Source organism: Fomitopsis serialis (genome assembly GCF_022376445.1).
Source record: "Fomitopsis serialis strain Sig1Antser10 chromosome Unknown B0H18scaffold_128, whole genome shotgun sequence".
NCBI classification, from domain to species: Eukaryota; Fungi; Basidiomycota; class Agaricomycetes; order Polyporales; family Fomitopsidaceae; genus Fomitopsis; species Fomitopsis serialis.
In genome coordinates this window covers 69,456-93,621 of record NW_025955088.1, presented here as the reverse complement: position 1 = coordinate 93,621, position 24,166 = coordinate 69,456, and the positions used below count along the sequence as shown (strand labels likewise).

The window sequence follows — 24,166 nt, the reverse complement described above, 5'->3', positions numbered from 1 at the left end:
GTGGAAGAGCTGGAGCGGATTCCGGCACTTTCTCTGGGGATCTGCGATCCTCGTCCCATCAACGACGACAGGCCGCCGCGTGAAGGCGCGTCATACTGGATGTCGAGCACCTTCGCGTCGTGCTGCGCGACCTGCTGGCAGTATGCCTGGGCCCGGCCCGACAGGGCGAGGTCTGCTCTCGTCGATGCTGTTGATGGCCGGCTCGCGGAGATAACCAAGTGTGTCGTGCCGCATGTCTATCGTCAGAGACGTGCGGGAACTTCACGCGGAGATCTTGGCAGAGATTCAGCGTTCTGTGGCGATGGTCAGTATGGCTCAGCTGTTGTGAGAGGGACGCTCACGGAGTGCATGCACAGATCAAACTCGACCTGTTCTATAAAATACTTGCTCATCTACGCTACGCCGCACTGGATGGCGACTACTGGCGCACCACTCTCGTTTCATGTTTCCCGGAACGATACCCGCTATCCACGGTCGACCATGCCGCTTTGTAGCATACTTATATACATTTGTTTCGGTACATCTTTCGCAAGTTGCCTCTTCTCGTGCCCAGCAGCACGTAATGTATAGCATATATCTCTGTCCTACAGCCGACTGCATGTGGCGTACTTTGACAACCCTTTCGCCGCCCCAATCCGAACAGACCAGGTATATAGTATGCATTTCAGGACTAGCTACGTCCACAAGCTCACTCGACATCTGTGACAGGCCAGAGGACATGAAAGATTCCGCAATTCGGAAACGATAGACTGTCAAGCAGCCACAACCTGCCGCTTACGGAACAGTACATCTTTGCGCGGGGGCACTACACCATGCCAGCGCGACGAGTTATCCGGTCTTGGCTGCCCATCCTCAAATTTGACGTCGTAGTGGAGCAAGGTGTACACCATCATGACTTTCAGCTCGTTCACGGCGAAGAACCGGCCGGGGCTGGTACGGCAGAGAACCCGCGGTCAGCGAACACGCCGGTTATAACGGAGAGTCCGAAAGCCGTTACGTACCAAGCATGTTTTCCACCACCGAATGCCACGTACTCTGGCGAGGTGCTGACAAACTGGTGCTTGATCCTTGCGTCGTCTTCATTGCGCATGTCTGAGAAGCGGAACGGATCGAAGACGTCTGGATTCTCATAGCTGCGCGCATCCCGGTGCGTCGCACTCGCCGCGCCCGCAACGACGGTACCCGCCGGAAGGAACGTCCCGTCGGAGAGCGTTGTGTCTTGTAGTATCTTTCGCATGACGGATACTACACAGATGGGGATGGCTCAATATGAGGAACACAGGCGTGTATTGGACACTCACTGTGAGTAATGCCATTGATCCGCTGTGACTCCCGCATGAAGCTGTCCAGCTTCCACATCTTACCAAACGCGACTTTGGTCCAGCCATCCTCCTTGATCACGTTCTCTACCTCCTCACGCAATACCGCCGCATATTCAGGAGCCCCTGCAAGGTGGTAGATCGCATGTGTCATACTCTGTTGCGTACGTCGTTAGCGAAACGCCTCCACCACAGGCACGCACTCAGTAGGAATATACGCACATGCTGGACGTGTGTATGGCAGCGAAGTTGGAGACCATGAACCCTCCAGTATCACCTGGGAGGCTGACCTTCCCGTTGGCTCGTCGATCATCCACATCAGATAGTCATTCTTGCATCCAAAGGGTCTCAGTGAGCGATGCCATCTCTGCTCACTGACTGCTTACAGGCTGTCCGTCCAGTCATCGCCCAACACCTTTAGCTTCTTCTGACTCCTCGATCATGGGCTTGAGTAACCGATGCGTTCCGCGTGGACCTGCGCGCCCATGGGACGAGCGGACCAACCACTCCCTCAGGAACTCGGAAACAAGCTGAGTAGGAACCTCGCCTTCCCGACGTCAAATTGAATGGCGGACGATCTGCAGATAATCTCGTTCCGGCCTGTTGGTATTGCGGATAGCTCTGCAAGCCATGTCCCGTATTCACGAAATTGGACTAACACAAAGGAAGACCGACAAAGACACGGTTGCTCACCCGCGAGATAACCACCGCCATGGTCATCAGCACGTTCACACTGACCCATTCTGCTCAGGACGACCTGTAAGTAGCAGGTTCAACACGCGGTCACGGGAATGGTCAACTCGCCGTCACTCTGCAGCTGTTCCGATGGTGTCCGCGAACGCGCATGACCTCATCAACAACGTCGCCGAACAGGATCCCTAGATTCCTTGTCAACGGGCCGCGGATGGCGGGGAGGTGAATCGGGTGGCTAACGACACTCTCTGACAGAGTGTATCGCATTTGAACGATCTGTCAGAAGATAGAGTGGGCACACCGTTGAACCAGATGAGCGGTCGGTCGACGTACATCTTCAACCGCCTATCAAAAGTCGCATGCGAGTCCGGGATCTTGCGCAACTCCTCGTTCATGTCCGCGCCGCGACGATCACAATCCACTGGTCAAGCATAGCGACCTGAAGACTTGTGCTAAGGAGAGCAGAGACACGTCAGCTACGCCATAGTATCTACGCACTCGTACAACATCTGACCTCGCGTAACCCTCTTGGAGGACCTCGCGGGCATTATTACAGTACTGTAGGCACCTATGATGAGAGGAAAGGAAGCGACGGCCCAATTGCCGGGATGGAGTATAACTGTGAATGATACCCAGGCCAGCATATATTGTCGTTCTCATGTAAATACGCGCCGACAATGCGTACCGGATGAAACCTCCAATTGATGAAGACGGTCAACACGAAAACAGCCAAGACGGCACTTGCGATCTCAAGTGCATCGGCCATGATGCAACTGTGATCGGTCGTCGAAGACAGCAGTCTGAAAGGCACCTGGAGTGAGATCAAATTGGTGTAGAGTCGGGGAATCGCTACTTATACGGTACTGCACTGCAACGTGGTGGGAGCATTCGGCTAACTGCTGACCGTACGGTGCTGACGCACACTATCCGCACGCAGTCCGCGAGCATTCTCAAACCCAGGCTCCTAATACCAGCCGTCCATAGTGTTCTCGCTCGTACATGTCGAGGGGGACTTCAGCCTATATACGAAAAAATATAAAATGAGCGCTTAAATCATATTAGACGCTCTAAAGTTTTGACTTACTATACTGGGGAATTTTTTAGCCGAATTGACGAGGAGAACACTATAGGACGGCTGGCCAAACTTGTCCCCGAGGCATGGCCGAAGGGGCGCTTATTGACTAGTCAAAGCGACGTACCCCTACGCTAGGTCTTATTTACTGGAGTATCCGACTGGCGTGCGGTCGCGTATGTAATCAAGCTTGGGCGGCTGCCAAGGGCCCGCGCGATCGCAAATTGGCGAAAAGAAATCAAAAATTGATGGGGACTCGAACCCGTGCGCTGTAAAAGACAGCCGTGCGCTATAACCACTCGACCATAGCAGCTACATAGGTTCCTCAACGGCACGCGATAAGAGTACTCTACAGCGTGTGGGCGCTATTCTCGTACGCCCTGCTGTCAGAAGGGGCGAAGATGATAAGAACTCAGCAGTCATTGACTAACTGTCAGAGGCAACTCCTACACGGACACGAGAAAATTCATTGTGTGCTTCGCTGATGTGCCAGGCCGCGCACTTCCCGCAGACGGCGCTGACAGGTGACAGCAGGGCGTACGAGAATAGCGCCCACACGCTGTAGAGTACTCTTATCGCGTGCCGTTGAGGAACCTATGTAGCTGCTATGGTCGAGTGGTTATAGCGCACGGCTGTCTTTTACAGCGCACGGGTTCGAGTCCCCATCAATTTTTGATTTCTTTTCGCCAATTTGCGATCGCGCGGGCCCTTGGCAGCCGCCCAAGCTTGATTACATACGCGACCGCACGCCAGTCGGATACTCCAGTAAATAAGACCTAGCGTAGGGGTACGTCGCTTTGACTAGTCAATAAGCGCCCCTTCGGCCATGCCTCGGGGACAAGTTTGGCCAGCCGTCCTATAGTGTTCTCCTCGTCAATTCGGCTAAAAAATTCCCCAGTATAGTAAGTCAACTTTAGAGCGTCTAATATGATTTAAGCGCTCATTTTATATTTTTTCGTATATAGGCTGAAGTCCCCCTCGACATGTACGAGCGAGACACTATGGACGGCTGGATAGGAGCCTGTCTCAAACCCATCCGTGGCTGTCTTGTGATCGTCGAGAACGCTGCACCCTGCTGCACCCGTAGTGATGGAAACGCCGCCCTGTCGCCCGATTGTGCCAGTGTAGTTCATTTAGTTCAGGATTGACGTATGCACAAACATACTCACACGTCGACCTCGTAGTTTTGAAAGCCGAATCGTTGGCACTGTTCACTGGAGATGCTGCTGCATTTGCGTCGTGTACTACGTAGGTCAGGAACGACTCGAAACTCGGGCCGCTCGAGAAGCTCAACTTTGATGCCACGCCGAGCTGAGCCAGTCATCTCTGCTTAGAGTGTACGGGATCTCCTGCCGATTGGACGAAATATAGTATGAGATGTTCTTACCGTGCAACCAGTGGATGTCTTTCCCCAGGGCAAGGGTAAAGCTAGTCTCCCGTAGGCAGACTTTACGCGGCCTCTTTGAGTGGGGGAGGTCGGTCTCATATGAAGGTAAAGCTAGAGCGACGTCGAACATCGCCTGTGGCGCGAGGACAAGGGTCACTGAACCGCAGCGAGAACCTCTAATTTGTGATCCAAATGCACGACACGGCGTTCCACAAGTAGCATGGCCTGCGAAGAAGCGTAACACAAGTCTGCCTATACTGTATAGTATACTAGCACTTACCGTGGATCACTTGAAGCTTCAGCGCTTCAGCCACGAACTTCAAGTTGAAGGGCGATCATGGGCACCATGATGATGATGAATGGGCCGACCGTTGTGCCGCATCAAGCTCTGCCTAATATTGGTGTTGCTCGAATGTCTATACACCCTCTGGCGCTCTCTGACAACATTGAGTCGAATGATAAGTACAAGACGGTGGTCGTGGCCAAGGTGTCCCCGACTCCGACCGGAGGGAGAGAGGAGGGCTTTGTCGACCATAAGTCGTTCGCAGCCGGCGATGCCGCTCCCTCCGTGGGAAACACGTGACTTGAAATTCCCATAAACGGTATCGCAGCAATGCTCGAGTGTCCTACGAGGCAGCTCGAGGCAGTTGGATCCTTCCGTGCATCTGGCTGTGTCTGGACGCCTGGATCTCTGACCATCCAACGACTCCTCCTAAATGCAGGAGAGTTTCTCTCATTTTTGATAGCCTGCACTTACATACTTATGTACTGTGATACATACTGTGTCGTGGAAGCCCGAGACGCCCGGGCGGCGAAGCCGCCGCGGGCGTGAGGGCCTCCAATTGAATCTCAATAGCATTCCGATGATACAATGTTACAATGCATCATAACTTACAGTATATACCAAAATCTAGTGCCGCTGTGGCAGGCTGAGCAGCTGCCAGTGTCTGCCATGCAGGAGTCGGGGATCGGCGCTTGCGCCGCTACGATTAATATTAAGTTCTCGGCTGGTCCCTGGAACGACTGAAAGTAGGCGTCACGTGCGGACACTTAGGCCCCGTGAGTCCGTGCCAGTGCGAGGAGGAGGACCGTAAGTACCAGCACTTATACTTGACCTATCCAATCTTGACTGGTCGCTATGTCATGGTGAACGGCGCTTTTGACGGCATCACAACAATCCGGCGCAAGTAACGGGGGTATGCAATCCGGGAAGCCAGGTTTACTCTGAGTCGAGCTCGTCTTCAAGTTTCGAAACATGCCTTTGAACTCTCTTCTCGGCCAAGCCGGCCTCAGACTTGGTCCTCTCTTGCTTGAAACTCTCGTCAAGCACTACTTGGAGCGCATAGTAGACGAACGCGGGGACGGAGTCACCGACTTGAGTCGTGACGAGTTGCTGTACGACCAGGCATTCCATGTCATCAAGGTGCGCAGTGACAGGCAATGTGATTCGAGAGCACTCATGGCTACATGATGCGGTAGACTTTCCTCGAAGCCGCTACGAAGTGAGTGTCTCGTATGTAGACAAGGCTGCCTACGAGACTGAAATGACGGACAGACATACAGTAGAGGAACTGCAAGAGTTCTCAAACACCCGGACGCCTTCACCGCCATGGACCCGCGTCGTTCGACTGCTCGTGCCCATGTCCAGCTGCGATGAAGCAGCTACGTACCTCATCAAAGCACTGGGCGGAGAGGAAGTTACCAAACGGGTCGTTGGCGGGACGAAGTGGTGGCAGGTTCGCGGCGTCCGGGGGTGCGTGCTCACGTTCATATGATGCTGCCAGCCCGCTCATAATGGACCGACAGGGTCGACGCAGAGTGGATCACCATGAAGAAGGACTGGAAAGAAGCGAAGAAACGAAGCAAATCACAGCGGAGGGAGAACAGGTCGCGTTCTCGTCCACCACCGAGTGGCGAGACCGACGCTGACGAAGACAAGCCAGCCATCTATGATCCGGAGATGGACAAGATGCGATGTATTCTTTATGCACATGGTGGTACGTATGCGATCCACTGTAACATCGCCCGCCCCGTTATGTCCGGATGCGCAGGCGACTCAGGCGCCCACTGTCCAAGTTCCTACCTCCTTCTACGACGTTGATCTGTACTGAATGAACCATACAGGGGGGTACTACTTTGGCAGCATAGACCAAGAAAGGTCTGTTCGACGGTGGCTCGTACCACTCATTGTGCCTTACGTTCTCGTGTATAGATACAGTCTTGAACGCTATGCGCGCAAGATCGGCGGTCGCGTCTTCGCGATAAATTATCGTCTCGCGCCGCAATACCCTTTCCCTTGTGCCATTCACGACTTCCTCGCAGCTTGTACGTCGTCTGCACACATCCATGTCGCGCGATTGACTGGTTTCACAGACCTCTACCTTATACGTCCGCCACCGGAAGCGTCCCATAGCCCTGTGGACCCTGCCCATATAGTCGTCGCTGGCGACTCGGCAGGCGGCGGCCTGACCATTGCCTTGCTGCAAGTAATCCGTGATACGGGTCTGCCGCCACCCGCAGGCGCTGTACTCATCTCGCCATGGTGCGACCTCACGCATTCCTTTCCGAGTGTACACATCAACAACGCCACAGTAAGTCGCGTTTTCCTTGACACGAAGACAGTTCCTCACCTCGCGCAGGACGTCCTCCCCCATATGGTCTCTCCTTCCACAAGCCAAGCATGCTCTGGCCGCCCCCGCCGAACGAGCTGACCGCCGAGGTGCAGCACAGTATCCGGACGCGCATCCGCGAGGTCGTGCACCTGGGCAACTCCGCCGTGCCTGTCATGTCGTCTCCGTCATCTCCGTCATTTCCATCGCCTGCCGACGCAGGATTGGCGCGGCCGTCCCACGAGTTTCGCACTGCGTCGGGCGAGACTGTCCACCTGGGTTCCACGGCGCACCTGCCGCCACCGCCACCGTCGACCGCCGTGCGCGACCAGACGATTACGCTGCACACGGAGAAGGGCGAGACGCTGAAGATCGAGGAGCAGGTGCAGATGTACTGTCCAAACTACCTGCTGCGGCACCCGCTCGTCAGCGCGGTCATGGGGCATCTGGGTGGGCTTCCGCCGTTGTTCATCATTGCGAGTGAGAAAGAGGTTATCAGAGATGAGATCGTCTACCTGTGAGTGGGAGTAGCCCATTGTCTTCGCTAATGGCTGAATAGCATACAAACTAGCGCGCACAAGGCCGCGTATCCAGACAGGTTCAAGATCAAGGACGAGGCGAAGGCGCTGTATCCTGTGCTGGAGGGTATAGAGTCTCGGTATGGTCCGACGAAGGTGCACCTACAAGTTTGGGATGGTAGGTGAATGTTCCATGTTCTCCACGTCAGGTCCTGACAGACCATCGACACATGCAGACGCGGGGCACACGCTGCCAACCCTCTTCTCGTTCACGACGCCTGCGAAGTACTGTTATCGCGCGATAGCGACATTCTGCAAATACGCCACGGGCATGCTGCCACCGCCGTCGCAGCTGCTCTCGCCGAGCGATGTGCCACTGATGAGCTCGCCCATGAGCAGCCCGCCCGCCTCGCCGCTTTCGCCGGGCTTCGACTTTTCGTCATCATCGTCGTCTACGGTGATCGCCGCTAGTCATTCATCTTCGTCGACGATCCACGGACATGCTCGCCCTGGGACGTCCGACGGTGTCGCGAACAGATCGGGGCGTGGTTCGAGCAAGACAAGACAGGGAAGGTACACTGTCAGCGCATTCTTCCATCGACGTACCACACATCTATTTGCGGCACACGAGAGGGACGATACAGAGTCCAGCGACGTCGCTGGACCTCGGTTTGGACTTGGACACGATGAATCTGGGGGTGTAGAGGGCGAGAGGCGCGCGGGCGAGTCGTCTGTATATGACAACGGCATGGTGAGGCCCCTCTGCACATGAAAACATTTCACTTGACTAAAAACAGATAGGAAACGATGATTCGAGAACGCATCTCCACGCGCGGCGTCATCCGCCCTCTCGAGCCCGAGTCGGAGCTTCCCGGGCTTCAGCTACCTGAGGAGCTCATCGGCGAGGTGTCTGAGCTCGTAGTGCGACGGTACTATGCCGGGCGGGAGGAGTTTGGGCGGCGGTTCGCGAAGGTGTACAAGTCGGTCGAGAAGCAGCGCCGTCGGAACCTATCGCGCCACACACACGACGCGCTACAGCAAATGGCGCATCTCCAGACGGTGCTCACGCCGGACAGCGGCGCGCAAGCGGAGCAGGAGCAGGGCAAGAAAGGCTCGGCGCGCACACCGAAGGGCATCCATGAGGGCCTGATCAGTACGGGGAGCTGGGCGTGGGCGTGGGCACTCGACGTGGATGAGGCTCCGCCGCCGAGCAGCATCGTCGCTAGAAGGGATACGGAGGATGCGCGGCGGCTCATGCGGGTCGCGGACCAGGCGTTCTTGATGGATGAACATGCGATGAGCGGGAACCACCTCTGGAACGTCATTGTTGAGTTCTTGACAAAGTCTCCGGACAGACACGGGCGTGGACGTGAGTCCAAGCCTGTCCAGAAAGGTCCAGGAGAGAACGGTGCGGCTGAGGACGATCCTGCTGAGGCGCCGGAGGCACGCCCATCGAGGTTTTCGCGGTTCCTGGCTAAGCGTAGAGGTCGTAGTCAGTCTGCGGAGAAGGCTTCGTAATCTGCACTAAGATGGCACGTACCGCTCTGGATTACACGAACCCTTGCTAACGAACTGTCTCCACGTAGGGTTCGCTGTATTAAGAATCATTATATTACTGCCGTGAGGCCTGGCCGGACAATGTCATAATCCAGTTTTGCCCTACGCATTGCCGCGGCCGTCATACTGTGACCCCCACAAGACCGATATGGCGAAGGAAATCTTCGACTTAGTCGCCATGTTTGGTGACTGTATGTCTTCAGGACTGATCGCGTGAATGGCTCACAAAGGCGGGCTTAGGTGTGTCATTCCGGGCGCCCACTGACTTCTGTGCCTCAACTAGACATCCTTGTTCCGCCTGAGGTCAAGGATATCTTGGTTCTGTGGCCACGTCGGGCGATCTGCGGGGAGATGTATGAGCCGACGTCCGATTCTGGGAATCGGCAAGGTCCTCCCTATGTGGAGGCAGTTGGTCCGAATAACAGGATCCCTTGCCCCCTGGAGCCGCTCCACTGCGTCATATGTAGTGTCAGGAGTAACTTAAGAATCCTGCATCCGCGCGGTATATATTCCGTGCATAGCCTACCAACCGTTCCTCATCCAAACCACCAACTACTGTACACTCAACTCACGAAATCACCTCGAAGACATAATGGCTTGCACCTGCCAGAGTAACTGCGGGTAAGCACTATGTAGTAGTCTCCTCCTTGCCATAGCTGACCACATGTCCGCAGCGCTTGCGGCCCCAGCGGTACCGGGTGCGCCTGCCAGCAAGGTACCTGCAATTGCGCGAACTGCTCTAATGGCAAGCAGTGAAGAAGGTGCGTTATCTCTCTCGCATGCGAATGTTCGCCAACATCTTAACTCACTGCGACAGTGCTTGACCTGCGATTTCGACGACGATGTTGCCATTTACTTTGTGTACGATATATGTTGGCAGGAGGCCGTGAATGTACTGTTAACGACCTAGAGAAGCTGAGGCATCTCAGTTATGCTGTGAGGCCGATCATGAGGCGTTCCCGCGCAGAGGTATTCATGTGCTTTCCGACTTAAAGCTCGTTCCTGCGGCGCCAGCGTGACGGCGGCATGCTTTCGCCCGTTGACGTACCATTCATCATCTGTGTAGTACATATACCATTTTCAAAGCTGTGACCAAGACGACGATACATCGTGATGTTTCACCGTGCAGAAGAAACCTCGTGAGAAAAGGCGATACCAGCCTATGTTTTGTAGCACGACGACTCGACCATTACTGAAAACAAACGCTGCACGCAAAGGCAGTTCGAGCACATCAAATACGACACCTGGCCGTTTTCATTGATTCTACTGGGCTAGAAAGTCAAGTGTCAGAGGCTGGTCTCACATTTGACGGAACGACTCACGAGCGTGGATTTGCCATTCAGACACGATCCGTAGAACCCTCAGACTGTCCTCCACCTGCCTCCAGGTTTCACTTCCAGTAACTTCAATGTCGTGGTTGATTACTTCTCGGAGGCAGATTCGCGCCTCTCTGATTGAGGCGCCAGTGCGGGCTCGAAGAGCGCAGCTCATCAACTTCATGGCATAGAATATCCTGCAAGAGTGGTCCAGCGTGAGGCGAAATTATGGCTATGAGCAGTGAATAGACAATAGGAAAGACCGTACTACTGTGCAGAAGGAATTGACGACTCCAGGATATCACCTTCGTTCATAAGTAGCAAGTTACAATCAAATGCAACGACTCGGCCATCAATGCAAACAAACGCTACACGAGCCACAGAGTGGGGCTATCATTTACGACATCCCGTCATGTTCGCCAATGTCACTGGGCTAGCAAGTCACGGAAGCTATTAACAGTCAACTTCGCGATTGAAGTGACAGCAGCCACTCACCACTGGTGCGCTTCTTCCAGCGAGTTACGATTTGTAGAACCTCGTATGTGTTGAACACCTGGTCCCAAGATTCTTCAATCGGAACCTCGTCGTCGTCGTTGATTGATATGATGTTGGGGAAGATCGCGAATAGGAAGGCCGCTATCTTCGCCGTGTTACCCAGAGCAGGCGAATGGCCGAAGGTAACGCGCCGGAGGGTCTGATTGCGGATGCCACCGCCGGGCTTCGTACGAAGCGAGACATCGGAGTCTGACGCGTTCAAGTCGATAGTGAGAAGCCGGAGAGAGGGGCAGTATCGCGCGAGATGGACCAGCCCTTTCAACGTCGTCGCCGTCGGAGTGTGCCAAGGGTGATCATTCGCACTCAAGAAGTGCAAGAATTCGAGGCGAGGCCACGACATGGCTAGTTGCTTGATGACCTCGTCGTCAAGCACAATCAACAGATCCGTGTGGAGGTCGAAGAGGCGAATACGATGGAAGTCGCAGAGACGTCGCATAGTCGCTGCGGTGAATCTGATGGCCTCCCTGACTTGTTCACCGGCGCTAATGTAATCTACGTTATGCACGTCGATACCCTCCAGCACGGTATGCGAGCACCGTTCGTGCAGCAGTTGTAGCACACGAACGATAGTGTCCGGGTCTGCGGCGATCTCCGAGTTTATGTATATGTATTTGAGGCGGGGAAGTTGACATGATGATAGAACGTCAACAGAGCTGTCCATGGGAGAGGATGTTAAAGTCATTTCCTCTAGGGCACGGAAGGTGAGATCCGCACGGCCTGTCTTCAACGGAACAGACGTCATTATCGCGCCGTCCTCGGATACAAGCTTCAATTGCGTGAGGTGAGGCAAGGATGCCAACATCGCAAAGGCACTGAATGGCATGGGTAGCTCCGACTGCAGCGAGAGAATCTGCAGCCTTTTCAGCGACGCGAACACATCGCCAAGGATGGGTTGAACAGGTTGGATGGCTGTACCATTCTCCACAAGTATGATCCTCAGCTCTCGGACGAGAGGCGAGCGCTGCGGAAGGTGTAGAAGGGCTTGAGCAATGACATCGGAGGTAGACCGCGGTGTCGAACCTCCTATATGGAACGTAGAAAGCTGTTGGCCACAAAGCAGATGCACAGAGCCGTAATACCCGCTTGGTATACTACTCCCCCAGCTGAGGGTAGACAGGTTTGGAAGCAACAGGTGGCCAGGTCTTGACGAATGGAGCCAGAAGAAGAGGCTCTCGGAGATTACACGGGAGGGGCGTCCGGCAAAGTGGTGCTCGTCCGAATCGCTGATTAGCTCTCGAACACGTCGAGCGTAGAAATCGAAACGCTCCCAGTCCTGGTGTGTCGTGGGTCTCGTCGGTTCTTTGAGGATCTGTGAGCAATCGGGAATAATGTAGTTTCGTAAGAGATACGGAGAACCTTCACATACCAGATGTTCGTCGCCCGATACCGTCCAGAGGTCGGTAGGCAGGCACTGGACTAGGTGGCCCAAGCTGCTCTGAGCACTCCATATGAGATTCAAAGCGGGGTCCAGGAACGCACGGCTTGTAAGCGCCAGAGCGAGAAGCGTCGATAGAACGGAAACACGGGGTGGTCCCTCGTCGTCGTCGCTATTGGCCTCGTTGACTATCAGGAAGAGGAGCTCGGGGACAGCTAGAGCTCGGTGCATCGTGACGTGAGGCATACAGCCTTGGTTGAGTTTATATTCGCAGGATAGATGAGCGCGTCACTGTCAAAGCACCGCGAATAGTATGCCTGCCAAATCTCTTTTCAACAACTTGGTGAATGCTTTCGAACGTTTCGGAGTGACAGACCTTTGTTGACGGGATTGCGTTTGCGGTGATGGCGCTTTCAAGGATCCGCAGATTGAAGAATACTTTGAGCGCGAGGATTTGCGTGTACTATTCTCCGTTGCGGACCATAACTTAAAGGCCAGCGAGCGTCTTTAATGTGCGTGCTCGACCGAGTCTTCAGTTGATCGTCACTGTTTAAACGTTCGTCTTGAAGAACTGAGTACTGAGCGCCCATCGGGCTGCCAGCAGCGCTGCAGCGAGCGGTGACCAGAGCGGGCCGGTTGTGGTCCGTCTCGTCCCGCGACATAGTGCCCCTCCGCCTCCTTCAACAATTATCATAAACGATTCTACGTGCCAGAATCCTTCGCTCTGATGATTCTCTGCGCAGAGGTAAGTTGAACTCGAGGGTAGAGGGTCGTAAGGTAGGTATTTTCCTTTTTAAGCACGTTCGTGGCTGTATTAGGCAATGAGCCCGGCCTGTTCTAGACACGCGATGACGACGATTCCACGGTACTTAGTGTACTTACTCCCCGACATGCGCGAGCCGTGCGTACTTACAGTAAGTAAGTAAAGAACACATCGTCCGAATGAACGCAGCACCTACCTTGACCTCGAGCCACCACCATCTTCTCCCGCACGAGCGCGAACGACTACGTGACCGGCTTTCGCGTTCGGTACATTCAACACACTACTATGTATTTGCATCGTTGCCGAGTTATTCTCAGTCAATGAAGTCGTGCGTTTCCGAAACTGTCAGTTAAACTGGGAACTGACCTCGTGTGGACAGCACGGAAGAGCGGTCGACACAACGCAAGGCGACATTGGGGCGAGGCTTGCACTATAGAACGGTATGTTGGATATGTGTCTCGTCCAACAACACCCTTGTCGCTCGAGGCGGAAAATGGTGAATAAAACTGGGCGTCCCTGCAGGGACCGGAAGGAGGGATCATGTGTCGGTGACCGGCGCACGTTCTGATCAGCCCAGCCATATCGGTCGACGTCCTTGGTCATGGCGACCTTTGCTCAGCTGGCTTCTCTGGCTTCCTCTTCGCCGTGCGACTGAGGCCACTGTCTGCCCACAACCTCAAGAGCCTCTCCTCGCAGTTCCCAGGAGACCTCCACGCACCCTCCTTCTCTTCTCATATACCCTCTGCGTTGCACCCAGTCCTCGACTCCCTCAACCCCCCGTACCACTACTCTCTCAACTATGGTCGCCATCGAGAAAGGCTTCGAGCGGCTCAAGAACTCCCGCAGCGTCCAGAGCTTCAAGGAGCTGCGTTCGCGCCCTCCGCGTCCGCTCAAGAAGTACATCTGGATCTCGCTTACCACCTGCTTCCTCTTCTTCTCCGCATTCCTGCTCTATCTCCTCGTCGCGCTCTCCACGCCCATCATCAAGGACATCTTCATCTTCCGCATCCAGTTCACCCAGGAAGATGGAACCGTCCCCTCTACGACCGCAACGGACCTCCGCTTCGGCGTCTGGGGCGTCTGCGCCTACAGCGAGCTCCCCGGCTTCGTCGAGTGCTACGGCCCGACGCTGGGCTACACCATCCCCGAGAGCATCCTCAACATAACCGGCTACCCCACTCTCGTTGAGGACGTCGACGAGGTGCTTACCGGTATCCTCGTCCTCCACCCGATCACTGCGGGACTCGCGTTCGCGAGCGTGTTCACCTCGCTCTTCCTCGAGTCCCACGCGATGTGCATCATCTCGCTCGTGCTGTCCATCATCACCCTCCTTGTCGGCGCCCTCGTCTTCGCGATCGACCTCGCCCTTGGTATCATCGGACGCATCAAGATCGCGGCGCTCTCGAACTACGTGTACGCCGTCAGCTGGGGCCCGGGCGTGTGGATGATCCTCGCGGCGGTGATATGTCTGTTCGCGGGCATGATCCTGCTCAGCGTGACGGTGTGCGAGTGCTGTGGGGTGCGCGAGTTTGGCGACGAGGATAGGGAGGCGGAGACCCTGAACGAGGCGTAGCGCGGAGGTACGTGCTCGTTGCGCGTCTGGCTGTATGTGTCTCATATCTGCCACGCAGCCCCGCTGCGCCCTTGAGCGACATCTCTGTGTACTCGCCCGTCTGCGAAACTCTCCAGACTCAATCAGGGCTCGCCTCGCGAGTCCGGTGTTCACGACCCTCATGACCGAATCACGACCCGCGACGATTCCTCACGACCCGGTCACGACCTGTCACGACTGTTGTCGGGCCCGCGGCTGCACGCCCGCTGTGCTGTCGCTGATGCGGCGGTCCCGATGATTCCTTCGCTCGACACCATGCTCTGTGCTCTGGCTTTCTGACGCTTTTTTTTGGTAGTGTAGGTGCGGACGTACGTTCCGCCCATATGTGTAGTTTCCGTCATGCAGAGCACAACACTCTTCGACGGACACTCATCCCGGCGGGCATGCTTGTCGCGGGCGCAGCGCCCGCACAAGACCGGCGAGTGACGACCAGTGTCGAGGAGGGCCGTATACTGTACCGGCCTCTGTTCAAAGGCGTGAACGGTAGAGCCGTCGCCACGCGCGTGTCACAACCATGCAGGCCGCGCCGTGATGGTCGAGGTGAAGCGAAGTCCATGTATTGCTCAAAACCTCTGTATTGTACATCACACATAACGAAGTACATCAACATTGAGCAGCCGCGGACGCTCGTTCACCAGTCTCTCGATTTGTCTGGTGTGATACCCCTCGCGTTCCATTGCTCTCTGAATGCCTCGAACCTGATTGAAGCCCCCACACGCCCTCGCTGCGCTGGGCGACTGCGCCGTCGTGCACCCGACACGCCCGAGACAACGATCATGACAACGTCGTTTGTCACGTCGCACCGCTAGTGGTGAACAGAAAACCGCGCGTACCGCACAGCGATGGCGGGCACAAGTGGCGAAGTAGCGAATCAGCGAGCGGAGCCGAGACAACTGCGTAGCACGCACGTACCTTAGATGTACAGCCGGCGACTGCGTGTGACCGCCTCCCTGTTCAATCATATCCGCAGAAGCTCCAGCGGCGAAATAGTCTGTGCGCGTTGACGACGTGTTAGCATAAGTGAAACACCGTGGACTAACGCACACCGTACCTGCTCTGTGTCGCAATGACAACGTTTAGGTAGCCTCCTCGGTACGCGCCAGTGCCTGCTGCTGAGAGCTTCTACACGGTGAATGCCGCACGAGCAGGGCACTACTTGCTGTTCGAACGGGCTGTTCGGCTTTGAGCATCGGCTGGGTCGTGGCAGACGTGGCAGGTTGTGTCGACGACGTTTGGGACGGAGGTGAGACGTCGAGACACGCCGAGATGTCGTGCACTGACTGAATCGGAGATCACAGAGCCAGTGCGTTCCGATGTTGCTAGAACAGTCGCTGTTACAGATGCATGCATGTGTCTGTGAGGGAGGACATACCTCGTAGACACGTTCCAATGACCGTTCTTCGCTGATGGCAGAGACTCGCCAGGCGGCTTGGAGCCCGTGGACGATAGTCTACGGTGACTGACTGCATCGACCGTGAGGGGACCGCGGGGCGTCCGGACAGTACATATGCCGGATCCATGGAGCCTGCGCGCGGCCTTATGGCCGTCTCCGAGACGTCGAACTTGGACCGGGTCGTGGCGGATGCGAGAGTCTGTCGATGAGCTGGCCGACCTGATAGAAGAGGAGAGGGAAGCCGGGACGGAATGAACTGGATAATAAGTCGAGAATCCGAGTCGAGACAGGACATATTCCGGTACAAGCTGAGACGTGACTCGGTGCTGGGGCAATGACTCGAGAGCGAAGCCAGCAAGTGTGTCGAGAGTGAAGCAAAGCCGATGCGACAATGTCCTGGACAGCGAAGCAGGCCGGCGACGTGTACATACGGGTCAACGCATACACTGCTCACGGCACATTAGCGTCGTCGGCGGACAGCATGGTGGTGCAATACATCGTCTAGCACAGTCGCTCGCTCGACGCTACGGTTCTTGATCGCCGCAGCACGTTTCAGCAATGATCCCGACTGACGCGTCGATCGTCGGGACATACCGCCACCTGGACGTTTGCCAGGGCCGCGTCTGGCAAGTGTCCGACGGCGACGGCGAATGTGTCGAGGTGACTGAACACGTTTCGCAGGTGCTGTCATTCATTGTACTCTCACTGACTTCACGTTCGGTCGCGTCTCATGTTTGGTCAACTCCGGGCTGCCCATCTGCTGCCTGGCACCATCATCGCGCGCGACGGGTCCAGTAGTAGTGCATCTACGACCGCGTCGACGCACCCGCCTTCCCAATGCACATTGACCAAATCGCATGGACCACGACACGCCACGTCAGTGTCTCCGTCGTGATGCGGCACTCTGGCAGCGAATCCATGGCCCCTCCTCGCTGCGTCTCTCACCACCCGCCGTGCCTGAAAATCTATGTTCCAAATGCACACGGCCCTGGACGCGGCTCCGATGTTGACACGTCACGAAGCGATCCAGCCCATCATGATGTCTCTGCCTCGGACCGACCGCGTGTGCGCATCCACGGTATGTGCGTACTTGTCGTGGCTATAGAACGTCTCCGACGCCCTTCGATACCCAAAATCGATGGCCGAAACAAACACTCACCTCACTCGTCGGCCACTAACATCGCCGCAGTGTAGTGTTTTACGGTGCCTAGCGGGTGCAGTTGGACTCGGGCTGCTCGATACGAACACCGAGCTAGGTCAGCAAGACTGGTAGGTCCCACCGAAGCGAGGAGATCAAGTGACGTACCGTGTCAAGCCTGGTCGAACCACAATGCGTGGTGCCGCATGAGAGCGGTGAAGGGGGGTGGGTAACGCGGAGGGCAAACAACGTCGGGGCGAGTCTCGTCCCGGCGTCTCCGTGATGCGGACCGCCAAATTCCACAACACGCAGACGGGGGATCATCTCACCCACGGAGGACGGCTGGAGATGCAGCTCGAGGACAGGCTGGTCCGGTGGCTTTCCGTCGTCCAGCCTTCTTCCGGCATGCGACAATGGTAGACCGGACGTGGTCCTGCTTGACGAAGACCAGTGAGTGGAATGGTGAACATACTCTACTCCGACTCACGCGAACCACTTGCTTTGAGAAAACAGTATCCACTGCAGACGAAAATGGCGGCATGGTCCCAAGTCAGGGTACGTTATGGAACCGGCTAGGAACGCGGCAGATGAGTAGGGCTTGATTATGAGCAGACATTCTCCTAACCAGGTACAGTGTACTCACTCGACTGCAACATTCCTCGGCATCCCGGTGCCGTCTGGAATCACTGTTGGTACAAAGATATCAATACTCGTGCCCCAGGACAGCACCAGTCGACTCACTCCCATTGACGTGTCCCGCCGTGTGGTTCGTACGTCGCGGTTCCTGGCTTGAGTACGGGGCGCAGTTATCAACTTGGAACCACATGTTCATATCGAAGCAAGGTGCGTCGGCGAGAGGTCATGGGTCAAGCATACTGACCCAGGACGAACCGTCTGCCTAGGATCGGCTGGCACTGGCGGTGGTCTCCCTGTCTGGTCGGTGATAGCGGGCAACTTCATATGAGCCTACCAGACGGATGCCGGATAAAACGGTCAGTGTCACATTCCGAGAATACGAAAGAGTGGGCTTACATCTGCGGACAGAACCAGACGTCAGCGCATATGCCACGTGCTTTGTCTGTAATGTCAGCCGGGATCGTGCATACCCTGCTCAGAGATGACACACCAATAATCGCGTATCATGTGTCCCTTCGGAACGACGTATCCTCTGCTGAACGGACTACGGAGGCGTGTATTATGTTGATAACACTTCGATCGATGTACAGCATACTGCACGGCCCAAATGTCAGTCCTTGAGAAATCCGAAATGAAGGAGACATCAACAACGTACATGATGATTTGTCATAGACGATAGCTGACTGCTGCTATGTGCGACTGGCAAACCAAACATCAGGATTGAGCGTATTATGCTTGATGAAACATCAAGCCACCAGGTCAGCAGAAAGAAGACGATCTCTTCCGGATGCACGTCACTTTGATCCAAAGCACTGGGTTTGAAAGTGAGCAATTGTCGCCGTACCACCGGCGTTGAATGCTATTGTGACTGTGAGTTCACTAGTCTCGAAAAGAATACACGCAGAACTTGTCTCACCGTTGAATGCCGCGCTTGGACATATACCGCACAATCGTCACAGCGTGCTTGATCGAAAGATCATTAGACGGAAGAGTGGATGGTAGAAGGGGAGAGTGCAAAGCAGAGACGGGCAGAATGATGACTGTGGGTGAATTCGAGTCGGCTTTATAGGCCACTGGTCAGGGGAAGCTGTGCCCGCGGTGGTCCGTGCGCACTCGGAGAATTCCCAGGATACATCGTACCATGTTTCAGAATAAACTCCGTGCCGCGCCGGGTGTTGATGCGCCGAATTTCCCTCGCCTCGCTCGCGTCTTGCCTCGCCTGTGTGACCCATCTGTAAAGAACACTCCGACGGCGAGTTGGCCATCGCCGGACAGCACTGTTCCTTAGTGTTTGATGGATGGCATGTGGGCGCCTACCTAGACATATGTTCTTCGGGTATGCGCACGTAAAGCTCACAATCAGGTCGGGAATCCGTAGCAGGCAGTTCTTTCGGGGCAATGCAAGAACAATGGACAACAGCGAGGATGTTACATAGGAGCTGACAACCAAATGCTGGAAACGCTACCAAGATCATGGAACGTCTGGGCGAAAAGCTCCGAGTGCAGAGACATGACTGTTCGCAGCAGAGGAGGACAGGAAAGAGGACGAAGGAGGACGGCGAAATAGGCGCCCGCCGCCACAGCGGTCAAGAGCCTCGTGTTTGGCCATCGGGCTGCAATCTCGGTCTCATCCACCCGCCTTCGTTTGACTCGCACCTCATCCGTCACTGCAGCGGCAATCCTCCATGTCCGCCGTGAAGTGCTTAAGATATGCAGACTGTGCATATGCTGGATTGGTATGTGAATATGGCCGTGTAGGCCAACAATAGACAATCAAGTACTAGTACTCTTCAATAGTAGTAAGTATCTGCGAGTCTGAGTCCGAGTCGAGTCCCGCCGACCGTGATTGTTACGACAATGGGACACTGTCAGTATACTCATCTATGGTATTTTCTCTGTGTCATACAAGTGACATTGCATAGAAAGCCGGAATACATGTTTGTCATCCTCGGGGAGGACACTGTTCTCCGAGGATATCTTCCGGAATTGGGCTATTCCAAGGCCGGCCGGTATCCTCGGGTAGTGATGCCCTTCCCACCGGGAATTACTGACGAGACTCATCCGCCTCGGAACCCCGGCTCGCGTAGAAGTGTTTCAGGCCTAATTGCCTGATCTGAGATCTGTGAGGTCAGACTCTGTCTCCGAGACTGCAAGTCTGCAGCTTCAAAATGGATTCATGTGAGTTCTATGTACATGTGAGGCTATAAGAAAAAAGAGGCAATGGAAAGAAAAGAGGCATAGCTGATATGCCAAGGAACACTTCCAAAACAGGGCCTTAGCCGCCATCAGTCACCAATCCTCGGAACAGCGGAGAGCGCTTAAGGACAATAGCTGTGGCTGAGACACTGAAACCGGCAGCAGAAATTGAGCGGCCAGTGGTCTGACAATAGAAAATAAAAATACACTATAAGTATCCTGGCCCTTCGTGCTCGCAGCCTTGTCCATCCTTATGTCACTATGCCCCACTATGCTACATTCCATCCCATTCACTATGTCGTGCTTGACTTCGTTGTCGCACAGGTACTTAGTGAACTTAATTATCTCAGCTCGCAACTACTGACATTTGTCTATGACAGATCCTCTCCCGCATGCCCAACGGAGCATGAAATGCATGTGTCGCACCAGGTATGCTCTGTTCTCGACGTCATGTCTCACTCACTCACTCACTCGCTTCCCCGACAGCAGCCTTCCCGGTCACGCCAAACTCGGTGTCGAACGCCTGCTCTATGCCCCGCTCGGCTGGCCAGACGACGTGGAAGAGCATCGCCGGCGAGTCCCCGAGGGCACGTAGTCTGCGCAGAGGTTCGTCGTCGACCCGCTCGTCTCACTAGTGACTGACGCATTTCCGACAGCTTGCGCATCCTCTGGCTGAGCGAGCGAGATTGCCGGCCAACGCTCGCCAGGCGTCCGTGCGGAGAATCGCACGAACACCCGCCGTCCGACAGCCGACAAGGCCATTGCAGTCCTGCAATACCGTGGTGGGCATCCCGGAAGACCGGCGACGCCCCATTCTCACTTTGGGCGGGATTGTACGGGCCTCATTCGGTTGCTAGACCCATGTGCCGACGACGTATTGCTGCACGTCTATGTCTCGATCACGTCCCGCTTGGTGAGTTATCCCTACTGGTGCTTGTGAGGAGCCGTAGCTTACCTCGCCTTGCACCGGTCGACGCAGGACCAGTATCCCGTGATCTATACATCAACGTTCTTCATACGAGAGTCGCCCGGTCCCCGTGGATGCCCAGCGCTGCCCGGAATGCACGCCCGATCCTTGGAGTGTTGCGGGCGGCAGAGAGCAACATCCATGCCCAGCGTGAACCCGCCCGGTGAGCCTGCGTTCCTAGGTGCACGCTGTTAGCCATAGCTTACCTCGTTTCCCGCAGGTCAACCGACATGCTCGGACGATGCGCAACGGTCAGACATCCGGGTCGCCTCTCACCGCCCGCGCCCGACGTGTCCCAGGCGGCCGAAACGGCAGCCCGTTCGCACACATCCTGGTTAGTCCACACCTCTGTCAGCGTTCACCACTGACCTAGCCTATCACAGGCTAACATCGCGCGAATGTCCCACCGCCGATCTGATGTGACGTTGACGTTCTCCTACGACAACGTTTGCGGCAGCCGACGACCATCCCTAGTGGGTTTGGACGACTTGGACGCCTCCCGAGTCAGTCCGTGCTGGACCATGCCACGAAACCCTTGGACGTATCGCGTCGCGCAGCTCGCCTGGTCAGTGGACTCTGCTTGCTGGTTCTCGAGTGGCCACCACTGACCTGGGCTTTCATACACCAGCACTGCACCGTTAGCAGTCGACGTCCGAGCACCCCGCTGTTCATGACCAGCAATGTCACGACGTATCGGCGTCCGGCGAGCGGGACCATTGGGAACTCATCCCCGCCGCACGTCTTCTTCGTCCGCCGCGCGTCACTCTCGCCGGCGTTACCCTCCCGCGACCCTCGTTGCCGGGGCGTAGGCAGTTGCCTGCGCTGCCCAGTTGCCTCCGACACGGCACGCGATCGGCAATGTAACGACGTATCGCCGTCCGGCGAGCAGGGCCACTAGGAACCCACCCCCGCCGCGCACCACTCTCGTCGGTGTTACCCACCCGAGCCCCACACTGAGGCTCGTCGCCGGGGCGTGGGCAGTAGCCTGCGCTGCCTGCTCGGCGCGCGATCGACGATGTAACGATGTATCGCTGTCCCACGAGCAGGGTCCCCAGGGGTGTCATCCGGCCTGCGGTAGTTGTCAATAGCCCGTCACCCTCGCACGCGGCGACCTCGAGGCGAGCGGGATGAGAGGGCACTGGACGAGGTGCAGAGAAGACGGTACGGAGATCGGGACAACGGACGCGTTGCGTGTGGTTACACTGCGCAAGTCCTCCTTGGCATCTCCCCCTCGTCTACAGCCTGTACTGGGCCAGCCGGGTTATGAGCAAGGTGTGGCGGTCCGGCTGCAGTCGAGGCCTGCGTTGCGTCTCCACGCCCTGCGCGTCAAGTTGCAGTCGCTGCGAACGACGATGTAACGACGTATCGCCGTCCGGCGAGCAGGGTCCCCAGGGGCATCATCCGTCCTGCTCTGTGTATGTTTGTCGATGCTCCCGAGTCGCTCGTTGCCCCGATATGCAGCAAGCTTGATGTCGTCATCCTCCGCTCCGGTTCGTCACTGGACTGCCTGGAGCCTGCGACCGACAATGTAACGATGTATCGGCGTCCGGCGAGCGGAGCCCGTCGGACGGACGCATTGCAGGTCCCTGCCCTGCGCCATTCGTCGTTGTCCGCAGTCGCAGTCTGTCTGTACGTGGGTCTTCACTGCCGCGGTGAACGACGGTGTCTGCATCCGGCCAACGGGGTTGCAGAGCAATGGCATGGGTCGTCCAGGCTGCAATCAGCGCGAACGATAATGTCACCACGTATCGGCGTCCGGCGAGCAGGGTCCAAGGAAGCTCGAAGAGGGGTCGCACGATGATGGGGAGGACGGACGTGTCGTGTCTGCGGCATTCCGCGAGATCACCCGTCGTCGGCGGTCTGCACTTGGCCAATATCGCCATGTATTCGCGTCCAGCGAGACGGCCAAGCCGGGAGACGAGGCCGCCACGTCCCGCTGTATTGGATGCAGTCAAGGCTTCACGCGATCACAGGGCCAGCTGTCGCCGCGTTCTACACGCTCGTGCCACTGTTCTTTGTCGACTAGGAGGCTGCAGGTCGTGTTGTGGGCGAGAACGGCGTGCCAGCGGACATCCACAAGGCCGGGCAAGCCGCGAGGACGGTGTACCTGTCCGACAAGTCGTCGTGGTCGCGGCAAACGGCGATGTGACCATACATCGACGTCCGGCGAGCGAGGTTGGGAGGCGACGTGGAGTACGAGTGTTGCGACGCGCACCATGTCCGCTGTCCGCGTACTCGCCGCTGGCACGACGACTGGACTGCGCCTGTTCAAAGTGTCCGCCGGTCGAAGGTGGTCGTGCGCGGTACGGGGTGTGGACGCACTTTGGGCCTTCGAGAACGCGCGGAACGGTCATGCGGGGACGTGGAGAAGGGAGTGAGGTGAGCTGTAACTGCACTGGAAGCGAGCGACACTCACCGTGCCTTGTTCGATCCGGCGCTAGTTGCAGCACAGGAAGGCGTCCACTGCGAGCGGGCCGTTTCGACAGGGGAACACGGGTAACGGCTCCAACGGGAGGCGACTGACACTCACTGCGCGCGCTGTGCCACGGACCGTGGTGAGTGCGCTGTTCCGCCGCCACGCACGCTGAGAGCAGGCCCCGGTTTGCGATGTGAGTGTCCCCGCGGGGAGGCGGACGTATGGTCGTACGAAAAGAAAGAGAGACGGACGATCGAAAGAAGGCAACTTTTTTCACCCGCCAGCCAATCACAGCCCGCCGATCGCCTCAGGCGCCCGCTCCCGTCTCTGACCGTAGTGTACTCCCTGACATGCCGAGCTGTGCATACTCAAAGAACACATCGTACCAATGAACACAGCACCTACCTTGACTCGAGCCACCACCATCTTCCTTCTCCCGCACGAGCGCGAACGACTACGTGACCGGCTTTCGCGTTCGGTACATTCAACACACTACTATGTATTTGCATCGTTGCCGAGTTATTCTCAGTCAATGAAGTCGTGCGTTTCCGAAACTGTCAGTTAAACTGGGAACTGACCTCGTGTGGACAGCACGGAAGAGCGGTCGACACAACGCAAGGCGACATTGGGGCGAGGCTTGCACT

The 24,166-nt window shown here is 56.3% G+C and overlaps 1 protein-coding gene across 1 annotated transcript; it reads left to right on the top strand.

The window, feature by feature from the left end:
• The first annotated feature begins 22,485 nt into the window (after positions 1-22,485).
• B0H18DRAFT_81324 (uncharacterized protein) lies at positions 22,486-23,840 on the top strand. The gene has a single exon (XM_048039261.1). The coding sequence runs from the start codon at positions 22,802-22,804 to the stop codon at positions 23,627-23,629; it is 828 nt and encodes a 275-aa protein (XP_047887388.1). The 5' UTR covers positions 22,486-22,801; the 3' UTR covers positions 23,630-23,840.
• Positions 23,841-24,166: the final 326 nt, after the last annotated feature.